Genomic DNA, 23,498 nt, shown 5'->3' with positions numbered 1-23,498 from the left:
ATACATACATACATAATGTATTAATAAATTAAAATATTTATTTATTTATTTGAGATGTCTACAGGATTACCCAATTTACAGACACTCTGAAATTGGAAAAACTAAAATACATATGCAAACGCCGCTCAATATAGCCGGTAGGTGCACACTTAGTGACCCCTCAAAAATTAATATTATTTCGATTGTTGACACTGCACTTTGCATTGTAAGTAGCTATGGACATGAGGTGCTCAAAACATGTTTCATTTGTACTATCGCATCTTTGTAACCATGGTAATGAACAACCTAAAGTTGTCTTCTTAGGGTTAGGTTAATATCAGACCATATCATAAAATCGCTGCTGACAACCATGTAGCATATAGTGAACACTGTGTGTCTTCACATAAATATACTGTGGAAATGACAACTGGATCGGAGAGGGTCACATTTTACGCAACAGCCTGAGCTAATTACCGTCTGCCCCCCCCTCCCCTGTGAAATTACTGAAGGCTCCCTTACATAGACGACATGTCAGTTTGTCTGTCATCGAGTCCCCTCGCCCTCTGACAATGTTACATGGAGTTAAAGTGTTGTAAAAGTTTCATGTAACTCAACAGTTGTTACCGTTGCCGGGGACGCAGTGAAGATGTACAAAATATCCGTTGACAACGCTTTTTATCAAGCGAACAAGTGAATTGACAATCACACACACAGTTCTAGTACTAGTAGAATACGGCCACAACACAGGGTCCAAAGAATGTTGAGCTGCGAGTACCCAAGGATTTAGGGTTATAATGTGTAAAGCCACCCTGTCGGAACCATTTTTTGTGGGTGGGCTGAATTTACCATACATATTTAAGGCCCACCCAAATGCAAACGGTGTAATATTTTCTGAATCCATGCAAAAAAGGAAGATTTAGGTTGGATTTTATTGAATCAGAAGGATAAAATAATGCTTTCAGCTGTAAAATACATAGACCTATAAAAGTTATCCCCTCCGCCATAACCGGAAAGTAGCAATACGTCACCCCATTTAACAATGCAATCAACCATGCTAATTACCATGTCGTTAGGAGAAACTTATAAACAGACCAAGATGGCGACTTGCGAAGGTAACTTGTGCAACTAGCAAGGAACGGTTGAGTCGAATTTTGAGACTTATTGTAAATACCAACTCGAAATTTTATAGCAGAAGAATTCAGCACTTAACCAGTAATCCGTTTATAGGATAATTACCTCGAAGGGTTGGTGAGAATGGCGGATACAGAAAAACCAAAGTCGCCTGTCCAACCGCGAAAACAGAAACGGACGACGAGTGCTGATCCAAAGAATAAGTCCAGACTGGCAGCTTTGGCTCCGGGTGAAAACCTTAAAGAAAAACAGGTACGTTTAATAGAGGACAGAATTTACAACGTTAATAACAAAGATTTCAAACACATAATAATGACATGTGTGTAACTGTCATACTGTACGTTTACTACTGTACACGTACCTATGATGTTGAATTGATGCTGGTTTGTCGGCCAGTAGTTTCGACTATCGTTGATCAAGGATTTGATGACAATGTTATAGTAAAACACGTCAACTAAAATATGAACACAACTAAAATATGAAATACATGTTAAAACATTGTTATCGTGACATTGGCCTACATTGAATATCAAGTGATAGTTCAACAGCACTTGAATAAATTCATGTTAGTGTAAACTTGCATGTCGCTTTAGACATGAAATATTTAAGAGTCCTGTGTGTACTGTAATCAACCGAGAAGTACTTTACTTTAATACAATATCACTTAATTTGAGATCTCATTAATTGCACATCAGGGAGACACTGATTAAACGGATCAAGTCAACCGTTGTTACATTTGATTTGTTTCATTGATATGTTTCTCTCTCATTTATTCAGTATTAAATCTGTAAGCTTTAAGTTGTGTACACTAGATTTAATTTATGAGCTACATCTACCTCTGAATACTTGGATTGTCTATTCGCTGGTGATCATGACAACCGACAGTTTTCTCTTGTCTTCTCTATTAAAAAAAAGTAGAACTTGCCAAAGTTGATACCTTTGTATTGAATTTGTAGAAGTATATCTAATATTGGTTTAATGTATAATATTATATGTATATTTGATGTTAATTTTGTTGCAATATTTTAATAGTTCATGGTGTGCACTTCAAATAACACATTTCCTAAGTACTGTGAAATACTAAATTGTCACTTGGAATTTATTTTCAAAACTGTTCAGCGATTGTGGTTTTCCACTGAAATAAATGTAATATTGTGGACACTGTTTTAAAGTAGTGACAAAATTATGTCCAGGCAATACAGCTAATGTCTCTTTTCAGTGAAAACTGAAATCCCTTGAAAATATAGTATTTTACAGTATACTTTATAAAGTAATAATTAGATATTATTCCCCAATATTTTTCTTCATTCAGCCAATGAAAATATGAGTGGCCTATACATGTATACATGTAGGTCTTTTGTCACCATGAGTTGCAAGACAAGTAGTGACAAGCCTTAGGTCAAGAGTATTTTCCAACTGAATGAAGAAAAATATTGGAGAATAAATTAACTATACCAGTGCCAGTAATATCAAAGAAAAATCAGAGAAAGTAATGACAAATTTGAACATTTTGACTCATATTTTGAACACAGCAGAACCAGTGATGTAGACATGCGTTGCCATGCCATAGAATGACCAGAGTATATATTCCATATTGTTTTTCCAACTTGGCTCATGGTATAAATCTGTTTATCAGCAAATGAACAAGCAGTGACTTATTTCAATCATTTACAAATATAAAATCAAGGGTCATTTTCCATTTATATATTGGAACACCATATCTTGTCGATAATTCTGTGTACATGCACATTAAACTGTGTGGTATTAGCCATTTCTTGTGAAGTTTTAACTTTTCAATTACCAACACATCCAACTCTTGTCGATGTGTTTAAAAAGGGGCAAAACGGACGATAAGTATTGTTCCTTTCTTGTCAGGCTGACCAAGTTATTGCATGCTTCAGTACAACTGCCACCGTCCATAATATTTCATTCTTTGTATTTCTAAATAGCAACAAATGTTTGCTAAAAGGGAGAACGGATTGTACAGTAGCTGGAATTATAGGCCTGACAAATATCAGTTGTGTGATAAAGTTAATGGATTCAGAATTGTCAGTGAACCAATGGTATACACACCAGCTGTTTTAAATGACTGCCAATATGGTTACATTACAGGTATTGAATCTTAACCAGTGCTAGACATTTGTACAGTTGTGTCATGTCTATTTGATGCACTGTGTCTAGATTCAGTAGGTCGGAGTGCCAGCTAGTAACAGACACTGAATTTTGCTAGCGGTCAGAAGGACAAGAAATGGAACATCAAATTCTGTTGTGACATTAAATTACTATGCACCGATGACACATCAAATTGGCTTTACTAAATAATAGTTGGCACACTGGTACAAATGCACACGTACTGTACATACATTTTTGTACACTTACTGGTGATATGTCATACATTAACTTGAAACCTAGAAATAAGGTATTTACTTTGTCATACATAGATGAAGGAAAAGGAATGTGATACAAATATAAGCCCATCCCATTGTCTAGTTAGGTTTTATCTAGAAATAGCTGTTCAGTTGGTATTGCATACCAGGGAACAGTTAGTTTAGTGTTCCTTGGCAACCATACAATTACCGGTAGTCAGTTTGCTGTGAGTGTGACCCTCAAGGACATACAACAGCAACATTTTGATTATTAACAGAATCTGGTTACTGAGAAGGATCTTGCAATTTTGTGCTTGAAAATGTGTGATCGCTGAACATACATGTCTACTTGAATTAGAGAAATTTAATAATACCACAGACATATATATCATTATGTACATTGTATTTGTAGTGTAGTTATTGAGTACAAACAACTTGTCTTCAGGTGTACTTTTTAGATCTGACATCTCAGCTCTTTTTGAACTGTTGTTGGCAAAACAACAAAAAACATTCAACAACTTTACAAAGTGTTGTGAAATCACTCATGCATGCATTTTATATTAGGTTGTGAACTCAGGGACATGCATATATACAAATGTATAGCTGTTGACCTGGTGAAAGGTCAGTGTAATGATATGAAAATACATACATACATACATACATACATACATACATACATACATATATATATATACATGTACGTACGTACGTACGTACGTACGTACGTACATACATAGTATGTATGTACGTACGTACGTACGTACGTACATGTATTACATACATACGTACGTACGTACGTACGTACGTACGTATGTACATACATACATACAGACAGACAGACAGACAGACAGACTGACACACAGACACACACACAGACACAACCTATAGACAGTGGAGAAGAAACAAACTAACTCAGACGTACACCACTTTTGAGGTCTGGGACATTGACCTGTCTTCAGATCATAAAAAGATATTGAATCATTAAAAAGTAGCTGACTGAAGGGGAGAATTATACAAATAGTACATGTAGTTATGGCCTGGTTGGCCACACAACTGACAAGGTCATAATTATGGACATACAGTGTATAATTGACAATGTATTACAGTGAATGACTCACATAATTCAGGGTTTTTTTGTGAGGCAGTGGGCAGTAGAATGAGTAATAGTATTCATATCAAGTGTAAAAATATACTGTTTCAATTGCTTTATTTACAAGCCTAGCATGTGGCCTTTCTAATGTGGTCAATTAGCAAATGAAACAGTATACTTTTACACTTGATATGGATGCTATAAACGATTGTGATACATACAGAAATACTTTGGTGTTATGGGTTACTTGCAGTCATAAATCAGTTATCATACATTGAGAAAGTATTCTGTCAAGTACTAATCTGTCCTATAGCTTTGTTTATACATGTTTGATAGTGTTAACAGTGCACCTGGTGTGAAATGTAATGTATTGTTGTTGACACTGTTTGACTCTTCCTTTTGTTCACACCTTGGCGTTGAAACAAAAAAACATTCATGTATACTGTCTTTTCATCATTGCAAATGTACTTTCTTTAGAAGTGTGTAGATTTTATATTCAGCTGAGTTGGGCTGTTGAGATAGGCTAATAAGGTTGATCAAACAAAGTGTTATTATTTTCAATTGTAGTTGACAGAGAATTGTATTGTCTTTTTGTGTGTTGTTTAAGTTGCCATGGATACCAGTGTTTGTTCTTTTTAAACTAACACTTCAGTTCAGTTCACTAAGTTATGTTTGTTCGTGATCAACTCTTACTCAAAGAATCACAGTCCCATTCCTTCCCTTCAAATAGAAAACCATGAGGAGGCTAGAGGTGATGACGTTAGCATCATAGACCCTCCACCACCATGAAGGATCTATGTGGAGGGTCTATGATTACATCTACAATACGTGAACAAATACACATGTATATGTAAAGTGTGGGTTCTAGAAGGGTGCAACTATCTTTTTGATTTTTGTTCTCTGTTTTCGTTTTTATAATTTAATCATACATACATACATACATACATATATACATACATACATACATACATACATACATACATACATAGATACATAGATACACACATCCATGACATCATCAGCCATGGGGTTTGTACAGACAACTATACATGCTAGATGTTACTATGGTAATATGCACTTTAGCTACAAATATTATCCAAGAGTAGATCAACTCTCTATCATACAATGTAATTCCTTAGAGGTAAATTTACTACATAACAATGGAGAATATATTGTTAATGGTTCCAAGAATCAATAGAACAGTGCAAATTCCAATATACATGTACTATGATGTAGTTGCATTCATTTTCAATATTTACTGTTCCAAAGTAACTATATTGTACTGTCCTACAACATAATATTAATATGTATGTGTAAGATACAAGTAAAACTTGTGAATATTGTTTCCAATTCCAATGAAATTAAGTATCTTGAAAAAATTTAGTACTTCTTTCAAATGCAACTGTGAAACTGTAAATAGGATACAAGTAACATGTATCGACATGTATGTACATTTGAAAATAATCTAGAAAGATGGAAAACTAGTATGCTATTGCTTATTTAGATGAAAGAGTCGTAAACCTAGGATTACTTTTTTTTTCTACATTTCCCAGTAATCATATCAATGTCATTGTCTTATAGATATGAACCACCCAGGAATAGCTGCTTTCCCAGTTAGTTTTAGCCCGTTTATTGCTCTATCATTGTCAAGATACGAGATCATTAGCTGTTTGTACCTCCTTGCCCTTGTATCCAGAATGCAAATAAGCTAACGATTGTATGATGTCTCAAAAGCACAGTAAACAGGCTAATTTAGACTTTGCCTAAACTCTAGATACACGTATGATTTCATTAAATCAAAGGTGAATAGTATGGCATCTGCTATGTGCATCTGTCTGTGGGCACAGTTTTTGTTGAGTCATTGATGTCAGCAAATTTACCTGAAGACAAGATGGCTTGTACAATAAAGGAAGCATTGTCATCTTTTGTTATGTCCAAATCTTTTGTAAAGAATAACAATAATCAGAAGACAAGGACTCTTGACACATTTCATGTTGATGTGTTTCTAACAGTAAAGGCATGTTTGAATTAAGTAGTAATATGAAAGATCTTGAAACCATGGAAACATGAACAACATAAACATGTACATATCCATGTGGTAAGGCTAGTCAAGCTTAGAAGCATAGGTAGAAAGAGGGTAAAAGTAAGAATACTAGGAAATGTCTTGTTATTTGGGTGAATTGTAGTTTAGTATACTAGATGTAGATGTAGTTTTAACCTGTCTGTCTTTGAAACAGTTATGATATTAGTAATCATTATTTATTTTCTTGTAAGAAAATGCACTACATATGTGTCTCAGCGCGTTGTATAGACTGAAGTTTAAAAATTGCAATAAAGTAAAGAAAATAACAGCACACATAGAGGGATTAAGTGTAAAACTGACCGACTAAAATAATTCACAATGTATAAAAACCGACAAGTTAAACTGACAAGTAATATGGTTAGTACTTTACTGGGTACAGTGTTAATGTTAGGGTGAAAAAAGTCAGTGAAATGTATGGTGACAAATATAGCAAGTTGGATATTGTAGGTTATGATGTGTGTGATGAGACAAATTATATCAGTCATATATTATATACTATTTTGTTGTTTGTGTGAGATTAATGGTGACTAGGAACTGTAGTTAAAAAATATTTACATCCATGTATATATGTGACTTGGGGGAATATCTTGTATGATATAAATTCTTAAAACATCAACCAGTAATTTGCCCAGTCAGTTCACATTTAGCAAATAAATCCAAATAATAAAAAGACATGTACAGACTAAACATACATAAGTAATTGATTTGATTTCATTCAAACAAACAATAAACGTATCAAATTAGTCTGTGAATGAATTTAAAATAATGACTAAATTCTTATTGCATGAAGTGTGTACTGATACAGATGTAGAGAAAGCCCAGCTTCCACTATGTGTCTCTATAAATCCCAGAAAGCAAAGAGAAACTATTAAACTGTCTACATGTAAATGATTGAAATATAAAGTAGCAGTCAGGTTATATAGCAAGAAGTACAATGTACGCTAAATGAGAACTAATTACACAACTATTTAGTAGAAACACTCTATGTCACTTTGTGTGCATGGTTAAATGCAATGTCATAATATTAATGTGTCAAATTATTCCACAACTTCACTTTAAGTGTTTGCATTTTATTGAAATCAAAGTAGACAGCTATTAAAATAGTCATAAACATTGTACATGCCTTCTGACAAGTCATTTGTGTGACTCATTGCTCATTGCTAATAGTACAGTGGGTTTGTAAATCAACCTATTGACAGCTGTACATACATGTACATTGTACATTATACATGACAGAGTAAGGAATGATTTTGCTAATACAAAGGTATATTCTTGAATGCCTACATGTCAACACATCAGTGTTCTCTGCTAACATCATCCTCGCCACTAGGCCATCATGATGCTTGACAGATTTCTGTTATACTTCTGCTGTACATACAACGGGTGGGATGGGGTAACTGTGGGGATGGTTTCATAGAGTGGTAATGGTCATCATTGGTTGTCATAGGTTGGTAATGGTCATCATTGGTTGTCATAGGTTGGTAATGGTCATCATACATTTTGTAGGTTGGTAGTGGTCATACAATGTAGGTTGGTAATGGTCATCATAGGTTGGTTATGGTCATCATGGGGGTCATTATTGTAACATAATGTAGAGCAGCTCACATTCGAAGTTCCAGTCTGTATGGGACTTTATGATAAATGTACATCTACATGTACCTTTATTGTGTAGGTTGGTAATGGTCATCATGGGGTGGTAATGGTCATAGGTTGGTAATGGTCATATAGGGGGGTAATGGTCATAGGTTGGTAATGGTGATCATAGGTTGGTAATGGTCACTATGGGGTGGTGATGGTCATCATGGGGTGGTAATGGCCATAGATTGGTAATGGTCATATAGGGGGGTAATGGTCATAGGTTGGTAATGCTGATCATAGGTTGGTAATGGTCACTATGGGGTGGTAATGGTCACTATGGGGGTTGGGATGGATATCATGGGGTGGGGATGGATATCATGGGGTGGTAATGGTCACTATGGGGTGGGGATGGTCATCATGGGGTGGGGATGGTCATCATAGGGTGGGGATGGTGTATGCCTTACCAGAATTAATGAATTATAAAGGTACCAAAATATCAGGTTGAGTGGTATTTGACCTTTTGACCTGTGATACTGATAGGTTCTGTGGAGCCTTATATGGATTAATATTGTATCATGGTAGCATTGTTGTTATAGTTGCTATGTTATTGGGTCTACCATATCAACAGTTACATGTAATATTCTTTAGTATAGATGTCATCTTAATGTGATATTGTGTCTGTGTCTTTCTGGATACTATGACATTTATATTAATAGTAAAACTTATACATGTATGTGTAGAATGAACATAGCAGTGTTTCTACCAGATGTACCTAAACAACATTATTGTAACATGTACTGTATGGGACTTTATAATACAACTACCTTTATTTCTCCCCTTTATAAGACATTTTTATTAATTCCTGTCTAAAAACATAGATCTGCAAGAGTTACATGTACATTGTACCGGTATGTACTACTACTAACTGTACAATGGTAAAACAGGAAATGGTGAAAAAAGTGAAAATGTAGACCAGTTGACATTCCAAGTTCCAGTCTGATTTATTACTATGGAGTGACGTGTAAGATTATTAGATGTATGGTAACACAAATGCAAGAATGTATGTATTCAAACATTGATTTTGGAATGTAACTATAAACTACAAATGTTACATGTACATTGTGCTGTTGAAGTATTGGGTATTGATTCAGGCAAAACTACATATATATGTACATCTAGAACTAAGAGTTTATTTGCAAATATCAACTTGTATATTGATTGTCAGACGGTACAAATGTACATGTATGCAGATGTATATGACTAATGCACAGTTTACAACAATGTATCTGAAAATTCATCACTTTGAACCAGAAAGGGCAGACATATTTGTACAGGCTAGCAATATCTAAAAATTGCTAAAATTGATCGGAAGAATTGATCATGAAATTGTTCATTATATTTTGGTGCTGTCAAGCTGCAGAGATCTCTTTTATTTATGCTCACATGAGATCTGTGTGATATTGTGATTAATTTACTGAAGAAAGTTTTTAAAAATGAACATATCTTTTTCAATAAATGTTTCGACTAAAATGCCATTGGTTTATTATGGATGAGAGGTTTAGTACTTGTTACTTACAGTAACAGAATTGCTGGTGGAAAAAGACTCCAGCATCTTAATTTCTAGAGCATCAATACATGAATTGTGTTATTGGAAAGTGATTACTGCAAGAAGTGATATTTGACATTTTATGAATGAGTAGAAAAGTTATTTTACATGTAAGTTTCCACAGGTGTGTATACATGTAATTGTTTAAATTGTAAAGCATAAATTTTGACTCATGAATGTTGTGGACACTTTGGACTTGAAAATATTGACGCATTCACACAGCAGTTTTGAGTTTTACAGATTTAGTACAATTTACAACTACATGTATTTATTTCAAGGTTTTAACCAACTGACCAAACAAACAAATAACCAACCAAACAAACAAATGAAATTCTTTAGGAACAGCAAAGAAACTTTTCTCTTTTTCAACTAAATTGCAAATGGACATTGTGTTTGGAAGACTATTTTCCTGTCTTTTGTGTATTTCTTTGGCGCCACTCTTTATCAGGTTGATAAACCACCAAACTTTAAATACCCATAGACAATTAAGGAAATAAGTCTGTGCTATTGAATAGTGTGATGTATGACTTTATGTCATGCCCTTATGTGGACTTTGCTACCGTGGAGTTTAATAATAATTCTCACACATTCACATATTTTTGTCTTGTGTCACTTTTGTAAGGACTCATTTAGATTAGGATTAACATTTGAATGTGAAAAGCAGTTGCCTTGCAGAGCTATATAGAAATAGTTTGTCCTCAACAAAACAATGCTTTTTATCTCAGACCGTCTTTTGTGATCTGAGATTTGATTTAATCCTTGTCGGTCCAGTGATAAGATAAAACCAATTATTGAGAATACCTGGGACTCAATAATGGGCCTTTAAACAAAACTTTCTGAATTTCACAAATATGGGGATTGCAACTGAACAGCCTTATTTAGCAATGGAATTTTTTTTTTTTCGAATGTCTTATCAGACTGGTACAACATGTAGTGTAATCTCACCCACACAGTACATGTATGTAATTCTGAAGTTAGGACAAAAAGGCAAGTGCAGGGTTTGGTCTTTTGCCCTCTGAAACATATGAAAAATTGTCACCTAGCAACATGTAAACAATAGCACCAACAGAGGTGGTTACCAAGGTGACCAGTGAGGTTTCCAAGTATGTGGAGGCTGTGGTTGTATTGGGTACTGAAATCTAGGAATCATTAGGATTAGAAAAGGTCACTGTAAATTGTAATGGAAGTTCAGATGATCCTCATATTGAAAGCTCTATTGAACCATGTGAGTGGTGTCCTTAACACAGTTTTGTTCATGTAGTTCATTGTACACCTATTTTGTTTGTTGAGTCGTAGGTAGATAAAAAGAACAACTCAATGGTTTAGTTGTTGTTTGGGGCGTAGTATAATAACTGTACTCTCAGTCTCTACCGTTATATTTCATTGGATCAAACTCATGTCTGCTGTGCTGAGTTCATAGTGTTGTAAAGGAATGATGTCTTAGCAACAAGATAACAATAGCGTACATTGTAAGCTATCATCACAACCTTACAGGAAGTAAACAGTATGCGATCCCTACAAGTAGACGCTATTCTGGACTGTAAAATACATGTATGTTGGAGGGAGGGGGGGGGGGGTCCTATCACCCCTTGCTTTTGTTGAAAGGGACAAGAATACATGTAAGTGCCCTCAATGGCAGAACGTGATGGCTGATCTATCAGTCTTTACACTATCCCTGCAAGTAAAGAATTTAAACAATATGCTATCCATGCAAGCAAAAATTACAGCTCAAAATAAAATTTCAATTAAAACTCCAAGCAAAATTGTCAGTCATTAAAAAATACTAGTGTTTTATTTATTGTCGAAACTTTCATCTCCATGCAATACAACCAAGATTGGGGTTGTAGGGAAAGTTTAGTCTACATGACATTGTTATAATTGTCATGTTTTCCCCTATGAGTATACTGCTTAGTGGAACCAACATTGAAAACAGTTTTCACTTATAAATAATTGTGAGACAAGTAAGTTATAGTGTATAGTGTATAACTAATAAGTTACCCAACCTCTACAAGGTTATTGTGTTTGGTAAACAGATCATGAGTGGAGATTTGATATCAACATTTAGTTTGACTAAAGTGTAAAATGGTATCACCTATACAATGTTGCAATCATGGCCTGAAAATAAATTACTACGGACTCAATAAAGTCAGCTCCCTGACACTAACTGAGCGCCGTTTTCAAAGGGAACAACTAAAGGTTGTTTCATTTATAACAATGTTGCATAGACTACACTTTCCATACAGCCCCGACCTTGGTTGTAAAAGATTGCTGACAAAAGTACTCATATTTACATACTTTGTTTGCTGTACAATGTACATGTACATGTATAACTTGAACTTAAAGTAGAGACATCAAAATGTCATAATTTGCAATAGAACAAATAAAATCCATTGTCTTGAGATGAGTTCAATTCTATAAATATCATTTAGCTACTATTCTTGAGTTTAATGCAGTTATGTATTTATGTGATAATTTTGATGATTTCAAAGTAGCAGTACCTGTCTTTTAGAAATCCTGATATGTGACATATTACGTTTTGTCTGGTCATGTGCTTAGTGAATAATGTACATATGTGCTACATGTATATTATGGTATCCAAGCAGTCAAGTAATGTTGTGTATTTGTGTTGATATTATCAAGATACATTGTACATGTATGGTGTGATGTAAGAACACAGCAATACTAGACAATTTATCAAATATTAAAACAAATTTTAATCAAAATATGTTACTGTAAGAGTACATGTATATACAATCAGCTACATAGTACAAAGTACATGTATGCATACATGTACATGTACATGTGTATGTATGTATGTATGTATGTATGTATGTATGTATGTATGTATGTATGTATGTATGTGTGGATGTATGTATGTATGTATGTATGTATGTATGTATGTATGTATGTATGTATGTATGTGTGTGTGTGTGTGTATACATGTACATGAATCAATATAGAAAACTATAGTGCTTGTATACTGTACATGTACATGTATATACTTGTGTGCATTGTCTCTATACATTTGTATTTGTAGAAACTATAGTGGGTTCTGATCCGAGCCAGGGGTATTAACTGTAAAGCACGGCGTGGGAAAGCGCTATATAAGAACCCAACATTATTATTATTATTATTATTATTATTATAACTATTAACTATGCTGTTTGTGCATGTAGAAACTGTATGTACTGTATGTGTAGAAACTATTGTGTGTTTACTGTATAATATGCTTGTAGAAAATATAGTGCATGTACTGTAGTGTATATATGTATGCTTGTAGAAAATGATATTGTGGACATTTTCTATACTGTATGCTTGTAAACTATAAAGTGTACGTGTATATATAGATAGACATGACGTACATAGTATGCTTGCATAAATACGACTACATGTACCTGTACAATGTACCTGTTGTGAAGACAGTTGTAACTGTTTTCTGCCAAGTGTAAATTGGAAATTGAATTGTAGTGAATTATTAATGAGGATTGTATTAAGGCGGTTGCTGTAGTCAGTCTAGTGGTGAAAACAAGTATGTGAAGAAATCAATCAATATATACATGCCTTGTTGTACTCTACAATAGAAGTCAAATGTTTTACTGCCCAGACAACCGTTATTATATACAAATGTATAAGTTGAAACATTCTTTTCACATAGTTTTTACTAATTGTTGGCAATTAACTTTAAGTATTTGGGAATGTGAAAAGCAAGTTGTCTTAAAGTTTAGAATATCACCTTTTAAGCCTTAAGTAAAGGGGCAATAGCAAAGAGTCAACCTAGGACAATAAAAAAAACTAAATTGGTTTGGGACCAGCTGGTTTTTTTTAACCAAAACAAATTCATTTTCTGGTGACAAAAGGATTTTTTAGTTTCAAACAAAGTCACCTTTTTTCATGGATATATTCATTTTGTGTAAGTGTACATTGTACCTATAAGTTTTCATTAAGAGGTCTTTTTTTTCTCTGTGGACCTTTGTAGATGTTGTATTTTACTAGTAGAGTGGTACATGTAGTACAAAATACATATAATTTTAATTGTGAAATTATGCTAATAGAAATAGTAAAAGTATTAATTTTAACCAGTGTAGTTTGAGGGAGGGAAGTTATGACATCAGACATTGATATTTTGACATTGTCCCTGTTGGTAGTACTACATGGAGTACTAGTAGTCACAAGTCACTGTATACAAAGTTGTACATGTAGGCTTTCTTTTCTTGGGCTGTAGGGCGCCCTCTAGTGGCAATGCTAGATTTTTAATGGTAATGATGCCAGAATTATATACCCTACTGTATACATGTACAGTACATGTCTAATTACACACAAGTTTAAAAGTTGATGATTTCTCCTTTGTCTTTAGTATTTTAGATATGTTAATTTTTGAAATATACATTTGTATATGCTGTAAATTTGACCATTGTCATTGCATTGTGTTGCATATAAATTACTGACTAGTCTGTGTGTATCAATCAACATTTTTTATTTCTTTGATGGTTGTATACATACATACATATACATACATACATACATACATACATACATACATACATACATACATACACACACACACATACATACATACATACATACATACATACATACATACATACATACATACATACATACATACATACATACATACATGCATGCATGCATGCATGCATGCATGCATGCATGCATGCATACATACTACATACGTACGTACGTACGTACACACACACACATACATACATACATATATACATACATACACATTACATACATAAATAAATACATACATACATACATAGATACATACATACATACAGACAGACAGACAGACAGACAGACAGACACACACACACACACACACATACACATGCATATGTACGTACGTACGTACGTACGTACGTACGTACGTACATACATACATACATATATACATAACATAACATTACACACCCAGGGCTTGGAATAATGGCCTTTTACTTGTCTGAGACAAGTGATTTGATAGCTTGGGTAAGTTGTTTTAAAAACTACCTGTCCCAATTAGGGACATTTAGAATTTCTTATGATTACCGATCAGACATCACCACACGATTGACTGCTCAGGCTGTGTTCTCTACTCATTGATTTTGGATATTACTTATTACATTGGAACAGTGGGCACAAGATAAGAATTAAAGAAAGCTGGTCTGTGTTCATCTAGTAGACACCTGCACTGTCCGATAGGGTTTTGTTTACTATGTATGACCATGGTGCCAAGAAGTCTGGAAAACCTAAAAGATTCTAGAAATAGTGGGAAGACATCTTTTAGACTTGACTGATTTTCCTAACAATCTGGACCAGGTGTCCTTGATGTACATGAACTAAAGGACTGAAAGAGTGCTAACGTATCATACATGTAGTCAGTGACAACATATGTCAAACATGACTGCAGTAGTCTAGTTAGTTACTACACATGTACATGTATGTAGTCATTTTATCATGTACTCTATGATCTCTTTCTTACATCATGTAGTCAAATGGTCAAATTCTATAAAATATCTACATGTAGGCAAATCTCCTGCTGGGGAAGGGATGAAATGCACATGTCAGTAGTACATGTAATCCATCACACACTTGACAGGCGGTTGTAATTGGTTACTTCATTCAGTTTACTACAAACTCAACCTCTAGTTTGAAAGTAAGTGATATGAGGACGCAATAATGTCATCATGTTTATATCAACACCTGACCAATAGCATAAACTATCACTGTAGTAAAAACAGTATTCTATACTAGAGCAATCCATTTGACTATTGTTTAGAGGATTGTCTGTGTTCATGGTTTTACATGCATGCACATGTAGATATACCTTCTATGATAGTTTGATGAAATATGTACAGGCATCACTGGGGAAAGAAAACAGACATACATTTGTACATGCAAAGGCCAAAAAGACAAACAAAAAGATCATATCAAATCAAATCAAATCAAATCAAATCAGATGAAATCCTGCCCTACCTCTCTGAGACCATGTTATTGGAAACATACAATTCATGTATACATGTAACTGTAAGTATTTGAAACGGTAAATTGGAAACACACAATTCATGTATACATGTAACTGTAAGTATTTGAAACGGTAAATTGGAAACACACAATTCATGTATACATGTAACTGTAAGTATTTGAAACGGTAAATTGGAAACACACAATTCATGTATACATGTAACTACATTGTAAGTATTTGAAACGGTAAATTGGAAACAAATATGATGTTTAGATCCATCTATCAATGTATCATGGGCCTTGATCATGTACATGTAATGATGTAATTATCAAAGACTGTAGTAGACAGCTTTAGATGATGCTTTCATTTCCAATTTACCATTCCAAAGTAACTATATTTTATTGTCTTATTGCCTCTTGGAACCATGTATACATGTATTCTCCAATTATTAATTAAAGAGTTGTGTACAAAAACAATAACAAAGCATTTCCTGCAGTTTTCTTTGGTGCTCTCACTGACAAATTCAGATTGAAAAATATTACTTCAATCCAAAACAAAACAAAATGTCAGTCAGAATACCCCTTCCGTGATAGTTTGATGAAATATGTACAGACATGACTGGGGAAAGAAAAGAGATATGCATGGAGGTCAAGAAGACAAAGAATTTCTTATCTTTTTGTTTTAAATGATTTAAAAATGTTGAGAGTTGGCGACTTACACTAGGGTGTGTTGGCTTATTGGAAACACAATACATGTATATACTTTTACGTACATGCATATAAATAATGATAAAGCTAGGCAGGTACTTGTATTATACCATGTCAATGACACATAATTAGTAAGTTGAGGGGCTTTACATGATTGGGTTGTCATGGCATATATGACAAAGCACATATATGCTGCCTTTGGGGCTTTGTTTATGTCCGTAGCCATTGGCAACTGTGGGCAAGCACAATGTCAGTGGCAAGATGTGACATCAGATAAAAACTAACAGATATTCAGAGCTGAGATTAAACTTACATGTACATGTAAATTTATAAAACAGAAAATGTGACTGTGAATATATAAATGTACAAGTGTAAAATGAGAACTAGGTTTTTGTATGGGACTGTTTATTTTGTTAGTACATGTAGGTAGTGGTTGTGTTCACATTCAGTGGCATTGTGTCTATTCATTTAGTCTCTACTGTTTATTCCACTGTCTGTAAGTAGAATAAAAGAACTGTCAACAGACAAACCATACACACATTTATTGCCAACATCAGGGTAAAACAGTCTGTAATGATGCAGGAAATCTCTACTCACAAAGCCGATATTAATAGTTATACTTATTTCATGGCAATGATATTATCATAAGTAATTCATGAGACCGATTGGGTAGGTCTATTGTAATAAAGGGAAGGCAGGGTGACTTTGAGGGACACTCTAATAATGCTGTCAAAGTGTTTCAAACAAATGCCAAATGGGTGAAACTGTATCAGTGTGTTTTGTTTGGGGTACTTTAACCATGAGGTGTGTAGTTACCGCAGTATGGACTGGTTTGTCATGAAGGCAAGGGCATAACTTTTTGATTGGATAGTGGTGACCTCCCCTGTACTCAAAAATGACATTTTCCATACATGACCCTTGAGATGTACAGGCTGTGTGTATTGTCAACAGTCAGTCTATAATTTGAGTTAAAACTGGTAACTGTGTATGGTATGAATTTGTGTTTCCATGACGTACAAGTAATGACACACTTTACTTCACCGTCTTCAATATAACAGTCTAGCACAGACGAGGTTTGTGTTTGAGATACATGTACGTGTGTGATTCAACGAAATTAGTTCAGTATTAAGAGAGGATTATTATTACACTGTAACACTGGCAACGCTAACAGAAAATATGGCTGCTATGGCAAAGATGAAGACATCCATGGTGGAAAAAGTAAGATATTTTTTTTATCTGTCACGGGTTCAGAATCATGTATTGTGGAGATGGAATAATAACAGTACATGACTAATCAGTTTGTGCCTGTACAAATAGTATATAGCACTCACTGCATAAATGTATGCTGTGGTACCTAGGTGTCAGTCAAGCACTTGGTCATGTAAATAGTCCTTGTGCTTGGCAATGCTAGTGTTTGTTCTACAACACAATATCATGAATTTCACAACTCAAATATGTCAAAGATTGTAGAATAGTTGAAGTGTCTGACTTCATGGGTATAACACAAAGTAAAAAAATGAAAATGAATAGTCAGTATAAAAGAAAAATAATAAGAGTACTAATTGAAAGCCTTGCCTTATACTTTACAGTAGTGTTGTTTTTTTAGAATGTTTACAAGTTCATTGTCACTAAAAAGCTAATGATCATATAATGTTGAGTTGTATTCTAACCCGTCAGTGGACTTCATTACCAGTGTACAATTCTACAAAATGTACATTGTATGTGTGAACAAATCCCTAGCAATGAAATCAATGAATGAATGTTTGGTTCAAATTTCCAAAACCTTTGTATTTTTAATATGGTGTGATTGCAATAAATGAACAGCCTACTTTATCCTAAGTTTCTTTTGAAGACAGAAAGTTACAAAAGAAATTACTCTGCAGGCCAAGCTTTGCCTAAAAGTGGGTACCTGTGATAAACCATCAAAACTAGTACATAAACATGGTTATACCCCAAGTGTACTTGTATTGTTATACATGTATATACATGTATGTACCTATCATTGATAGCAATCTTGGATTTTTGTATTTTAAACATCATTCATTTGCCTCTGAATTGTGATCAGTGTGTGTATCTTTTTCTGTTCTGTACACATTGCAATATACAACATGCATACATAAAGTTATGTACATATACATATACATCTAGTTTTGTCTGTACATGTATGTACAGTATTAAAAAAACATACACTAACATAAGATGCAATACATGTATTCAGAGAGTGCAAACAACAATGCTCTCCATAAGTCTTATCCCAAGGGATGATTTCTTTGCATAAGTAGACAGTTATTTTACTTAGTCTATTAAGTGTTGTGAGAATTCATGAAACCCTTCATAGTCACCTTCATTATAGTTATGTCACATTTTTAGCTGTGTAATATGTACATTGTACAATGTGCAGTATTGGTAGGTTACATAGCGGTTGATATTCTAAGCTGTAAAGACCCTAAAAGTAAAACATAGGTGATTGTTCCAGTCTGCTGGCTTCATTCAGTTCAGATTTAAAATTCTTTGTGGGGTATAGTTACATTGCCTTAAGTTGTAGTTGGGATTACATGGTTAAGGATTACAACTGTGTGATGTCATGTCTGTATTCTGTTGCTTGTTACTACCAGTATTCATATAGCAAAATACATTCTCGCAAACCAGAGCTGATATTTCTTGTGAGACACTGTGAAACTATGGCCTCTTGACAGTGTGTCTTGGGCGGTGCCATGAAAGAGGCTGTGGTTTATGCCAATGGCAAGTCGTAGGGTATGCACTTGACAAGTTTGAACATATAATCATATAGCCTTGGGTTGAAACTGTATTTGCGTAAAATTCTTTCAATCAAGATTTTTGTTCTTGAATAATTCCAGCCTAATGTTTGAATATATTATATTATATCCTTTGAAACAAAACTTGGTGAATAAAGACTTCACCTTGCTGGTGTACATACAATTGCACAATTAATCCACCTGTAGGTAAAACAGTGTTAGGTGGTATGTTACTATGTACATTGTAACTTGTGAGTACATGTATGTATGTATGTACATGTATGTCACAGGATTTAAGTTGTAATCTTACAGGAAATAAACACACATACAGTTTCAACATACACATGTACAATGTATATTGCTAAAAAAAGGTGCTCAGTTGATTCACAGTAATCTTACAAATAGATTTCTCAGAAGTCAGTAACTTTTGAAAGAAAATACATATTACAGCTGCATATGTAGATAGCGAATAAATGAATCTCATCAGTATTTGAATGTTAGATGAAGATGTACTGTACATTTTGTACATGTCGGTAGATGGAAGATTTACATGTCAGTTCATGTATATATTAGACAGTTTCCAAGGTACTCCTCCCTTTCAGGACACACATGCACACACATACATTTTTTTGTACACATATACAGACAACCATGCGTGCGTGCACGAGTGCCCATGAATGCAGACACAGACACACCACCTTCAGTAGTACATATACATGAACAGATGTTGGTAATCATACACAACTCCAAAGCTTAGTTATTACTACATGTAGATTGTATTTCTCATATCAACTATGTATCTTGAGTTGCCAATTCTTTCCTTGTAATCTGATAAATTTCTAGCTCCTACATCATGTACTTGATTTCATTAAAAGCGATAACTTTAGATATTAGTTAGCTAGATAGATATTAGTTTTGAGGCTATCCATTTGGGTTTGAATCTGAAGATCTCTTTACCCAACATGAGACGATTGAATATTCCATCAGCTTCTAGACAAGATAGATGTTCTAAATGTTGGATTAAAGTCTGTAGTTAAAATCAGTGTACCTGTAGGACATGATATATAGTGATATACATATGTAATCTGGAAAGCCTTCACAGATAAAGATGTAGTTAAAACATTTGATTACCATTAAAATCAGACAGATTGGCAGATACAAAGACGTGCACAGAATGAATGGTAAACATTGTTAGTAATAATATTTGTGACTGTTTATACACGGTGTGTATTGTATAGGTATGAGTACAACATATGTCACCCATAGTGATGAGTAAAAATATGAAAGAATATTGTAATTACAGGTATACATGTACCTAAGCTAGGAAAATGGGAAAAATACTTTGTAATGATAATTCTTTGTAACTCATATTACAAGCGTCACAGAACTAATGATTTAGCTTAGACATGATTATATGATAACCCAGGTCATAGAACAACTAGGTAACTAATAGGTATAATTACACGATTTCATCATTACATGTTTCTGTTTGAAACATATCAGCTATGTTTTATACATGTACATGTAGGTATAATCACCATGTAGTTTTGGAACTTAAATGTTCATGTACATGTATGATGTACATGTGTACATATTACATCGTACAAAACAATGATGGAAACATACATTGTATATACATGTATACAGTATATACATGTATGTATGTATATGTCAAAGGTCCAGTAATCATAACACACTAATGAGAGATTGAAACATTCAAAGTTCAATCAGGTGATTGGGTCATTGTTTGTTTAGTTGATTAGGAATTCGTGTGTAAACTTGACAATGTAGTGACGTGGTACATTTTTGTCAGCATTGGTTCATTTTGTGACAGTGTTGAGTGTAGAATTTACAGCATTTGATATTTACATACATACCTAATGGAATTGAGTGGTATTGATCAAATATTGACACGGAGTCCTGGTGACTTTGTTGGTGTTGTTTATGCTGCAGTCTTGAAGGTAAACTAAATTCTTATGAATACATACAATGTATAGTATACGTATACGTATACGTAATATGTAAAATTACACGTACATTTATTGGTTTTATAGTCTGTTTATCATAAAGAAAATGTCAAAATCTGCAGTGTATTAAGAGGTATTACAATTTACATGAAAGGAATAGCTTCTCTGTATTATTCTCGATAATAGTTACATTTTATAAATTACTAAGTTTGATTCCAACCACCTTTACCTGTTTATGTAGATTTTAGAACAACACTACATTGCTGGTATACTTGTGTTATTCTCCTATATTTTTCTTCATTCAGCCGGAAAATACTCGTGACTTACGATCACTCGGAAATAACATCTAATACTATGTTTTTTGCGATGAGACAATCGACAATATATTCACATGCACAACATTGTCTAATTACATGTATAACAATTGGTATTTCAATTATTTTCAAAAATACCAATAATTTGACATAGTACATTTGTAGATATTGGTATTATAGAGATCAATTTTATCCGATGACCAGTACAGCAGCTGATTAAAATTGGAGGGGTCCTTATTACTAGAGTGCCAAGGAACCCATTTAAGTATACAATTCAATTCAGGTGTATAATGTACTACACAAACACATTAACCCACATAGGATGCAATGCTGTTCATGTGACTAGTAAATCTCAGTGTAAATCTCAGTTTAAATCATTATATCTAAAAAAAAAAAAACAATTTCAAAAAAACATTCCAGTTACAACTAGTGCAACTCTTCACTTTTGCCAGAGATGATGTTAAAAATAATTAACAGTCACAGATAATGAAATTGTTCATTTATATATCATCCCTACCAGAATGAGAAAGGTGAAGATTTGAATTTACTAAATGGTGTATGGATTAGAATGTATAATAGGTTTAGTCATACGTTGAATTTCAATTTGATTCTTCCTAGGTAGTTCTGTAAATTCTATTGAATATTTATTACCATGTAGATTTTATTTGAAGTTTAAACTGAACGTAATAGAAAATGTAAAAGAGCTGTAAGTGATACGGAAGTGACTATACAACCTGGTGTCTTTGATCCTGTATGCTTACTGTACACTATTCACTATGCTATACTATCATCATAACTACATAGCAACCATGTTTGATTATACTCTCCTCCATAGCAACAACAGTGAACTCTACATGGAGGTGACCTTCTCAACATGTCAAGTGTGATTGACTGACTGACTCAGCAATATTTATCAAACACATACATGGATACTGACAAATAATCTATTCAAATTAACTGAACCTTGCATGCAATAGGCATATAGTACATGTATATATAATTATATATATTACATTATTTTCTATATCAGCTGAACTTTATATGCCATTCTTGCAAACCAGAGCTGTTATTTCTTCCATGATACTGCTAAATAATGAATAATAATAACCTCTTGGTGGGGCATCTTGGATGGTGGGTAAAAGAGGCTGTGGTTTACAACAATGTTATTATTTTATATGTACAAATGTATGTGTACTAATTGCTTGAATTATTTCATCAGGCCATAATAAAAACCTGAAGAAATATATATTTCTATTTTGTATAAAATTAAAATATTAGTTACTTGTACAGTGTAACCATTATGTGATATCAAATGGTTTCTCATTTTTTGCTGTTTTGTCTTAAAATGGTTTTTAGCAACCTTACATGTACATACAGCATTTTTGTATTTGCATATATACTGGTACATGTAAATTGTAAATTAGAAATGTTAATTTATATCAGGTCCTTAATAAGTTGTATTTAAGTAGTAATGTGTAGTGTTGTATTTGACAAGTTACAGTATAGTTGAGACTGTAAATGGGATACAATATTATGTACTACTACTACTACATGTACATGTACTACTACTACTACTACTGTAGTGGTGTGAATAGGGATTATCACTATATTTAATGTGACTTCATTCCATGACAGAAAAGATGTATAGCAGAATTGTAATAGACATGAATTTAAGAGTTGAAGTTGGTGTCATTTAGGTGTACATTGTGAAATGTCTCCTACAATCAATTAGTGTATACATACATGTACTGTACTGTAGTGTAGGAGAGTACCATAGAAACCATTGTGCATAATGAATTAGAGAAACATGACAAATCCATTACAGGATAAATGAAGTTACCTTGGTGTTTTATTCATGGGACACACTGTTTTTTACACACACTCAGACAACTTCAAATACAAAAAAAAATAAAAAAAATAAAAAAAATTATAAAGGTGTCGTGCATAGTGAAT

The 23,498-nt window shown here is 33.7% G+C and overlaps 1 protein-coding gene across 1 annotated transcript in view; it reads left to right on the top strand.

The window, feature by feature from the left end:
* The first annotated feature begins 1,082 nt into the window (after positions 1-1,082).
* Positions 1,083-23,498, top strand: part of LOC144437584 (dynein axonemal heavy chain 5-like) — an 83,541-nt gene continuing 61,125 nt past the window's right edge. Inside the window, exon 1 of the mRNA XM_078126552.1 lies at positions 1,083-1,362. Within this exon, the coding sequence (XP_077982678.1) occupies positions 1,234-1,362 (129 nt within the window). The 5' untranslated portion in view covers positions 1,083-1,233. The remainder of the gene's footprint in view (positions 1,363-23,498) is intronic.

The sequence above is a fragment of the Glandiceps talaboti genome, chromosome 7 (genome assembly GCF_964340395.1).
Source record: "Glandiceps talaboti chromosome 7, keGlaTala1.1, whole genome shotgun sequence".
In the NCBI taxonomy this organism is placed as follows: Eukaryota; Metazoa; Hemichordata; class Enteropneusta; family Spengelidae; genus Glandiceps; species Glandiceps talaboti.
The sequence above is the reverse complement of the archived record's forward strand: the minus strand, read 5'-3'. Positions and strand labels throughout refer to the sequence as shown.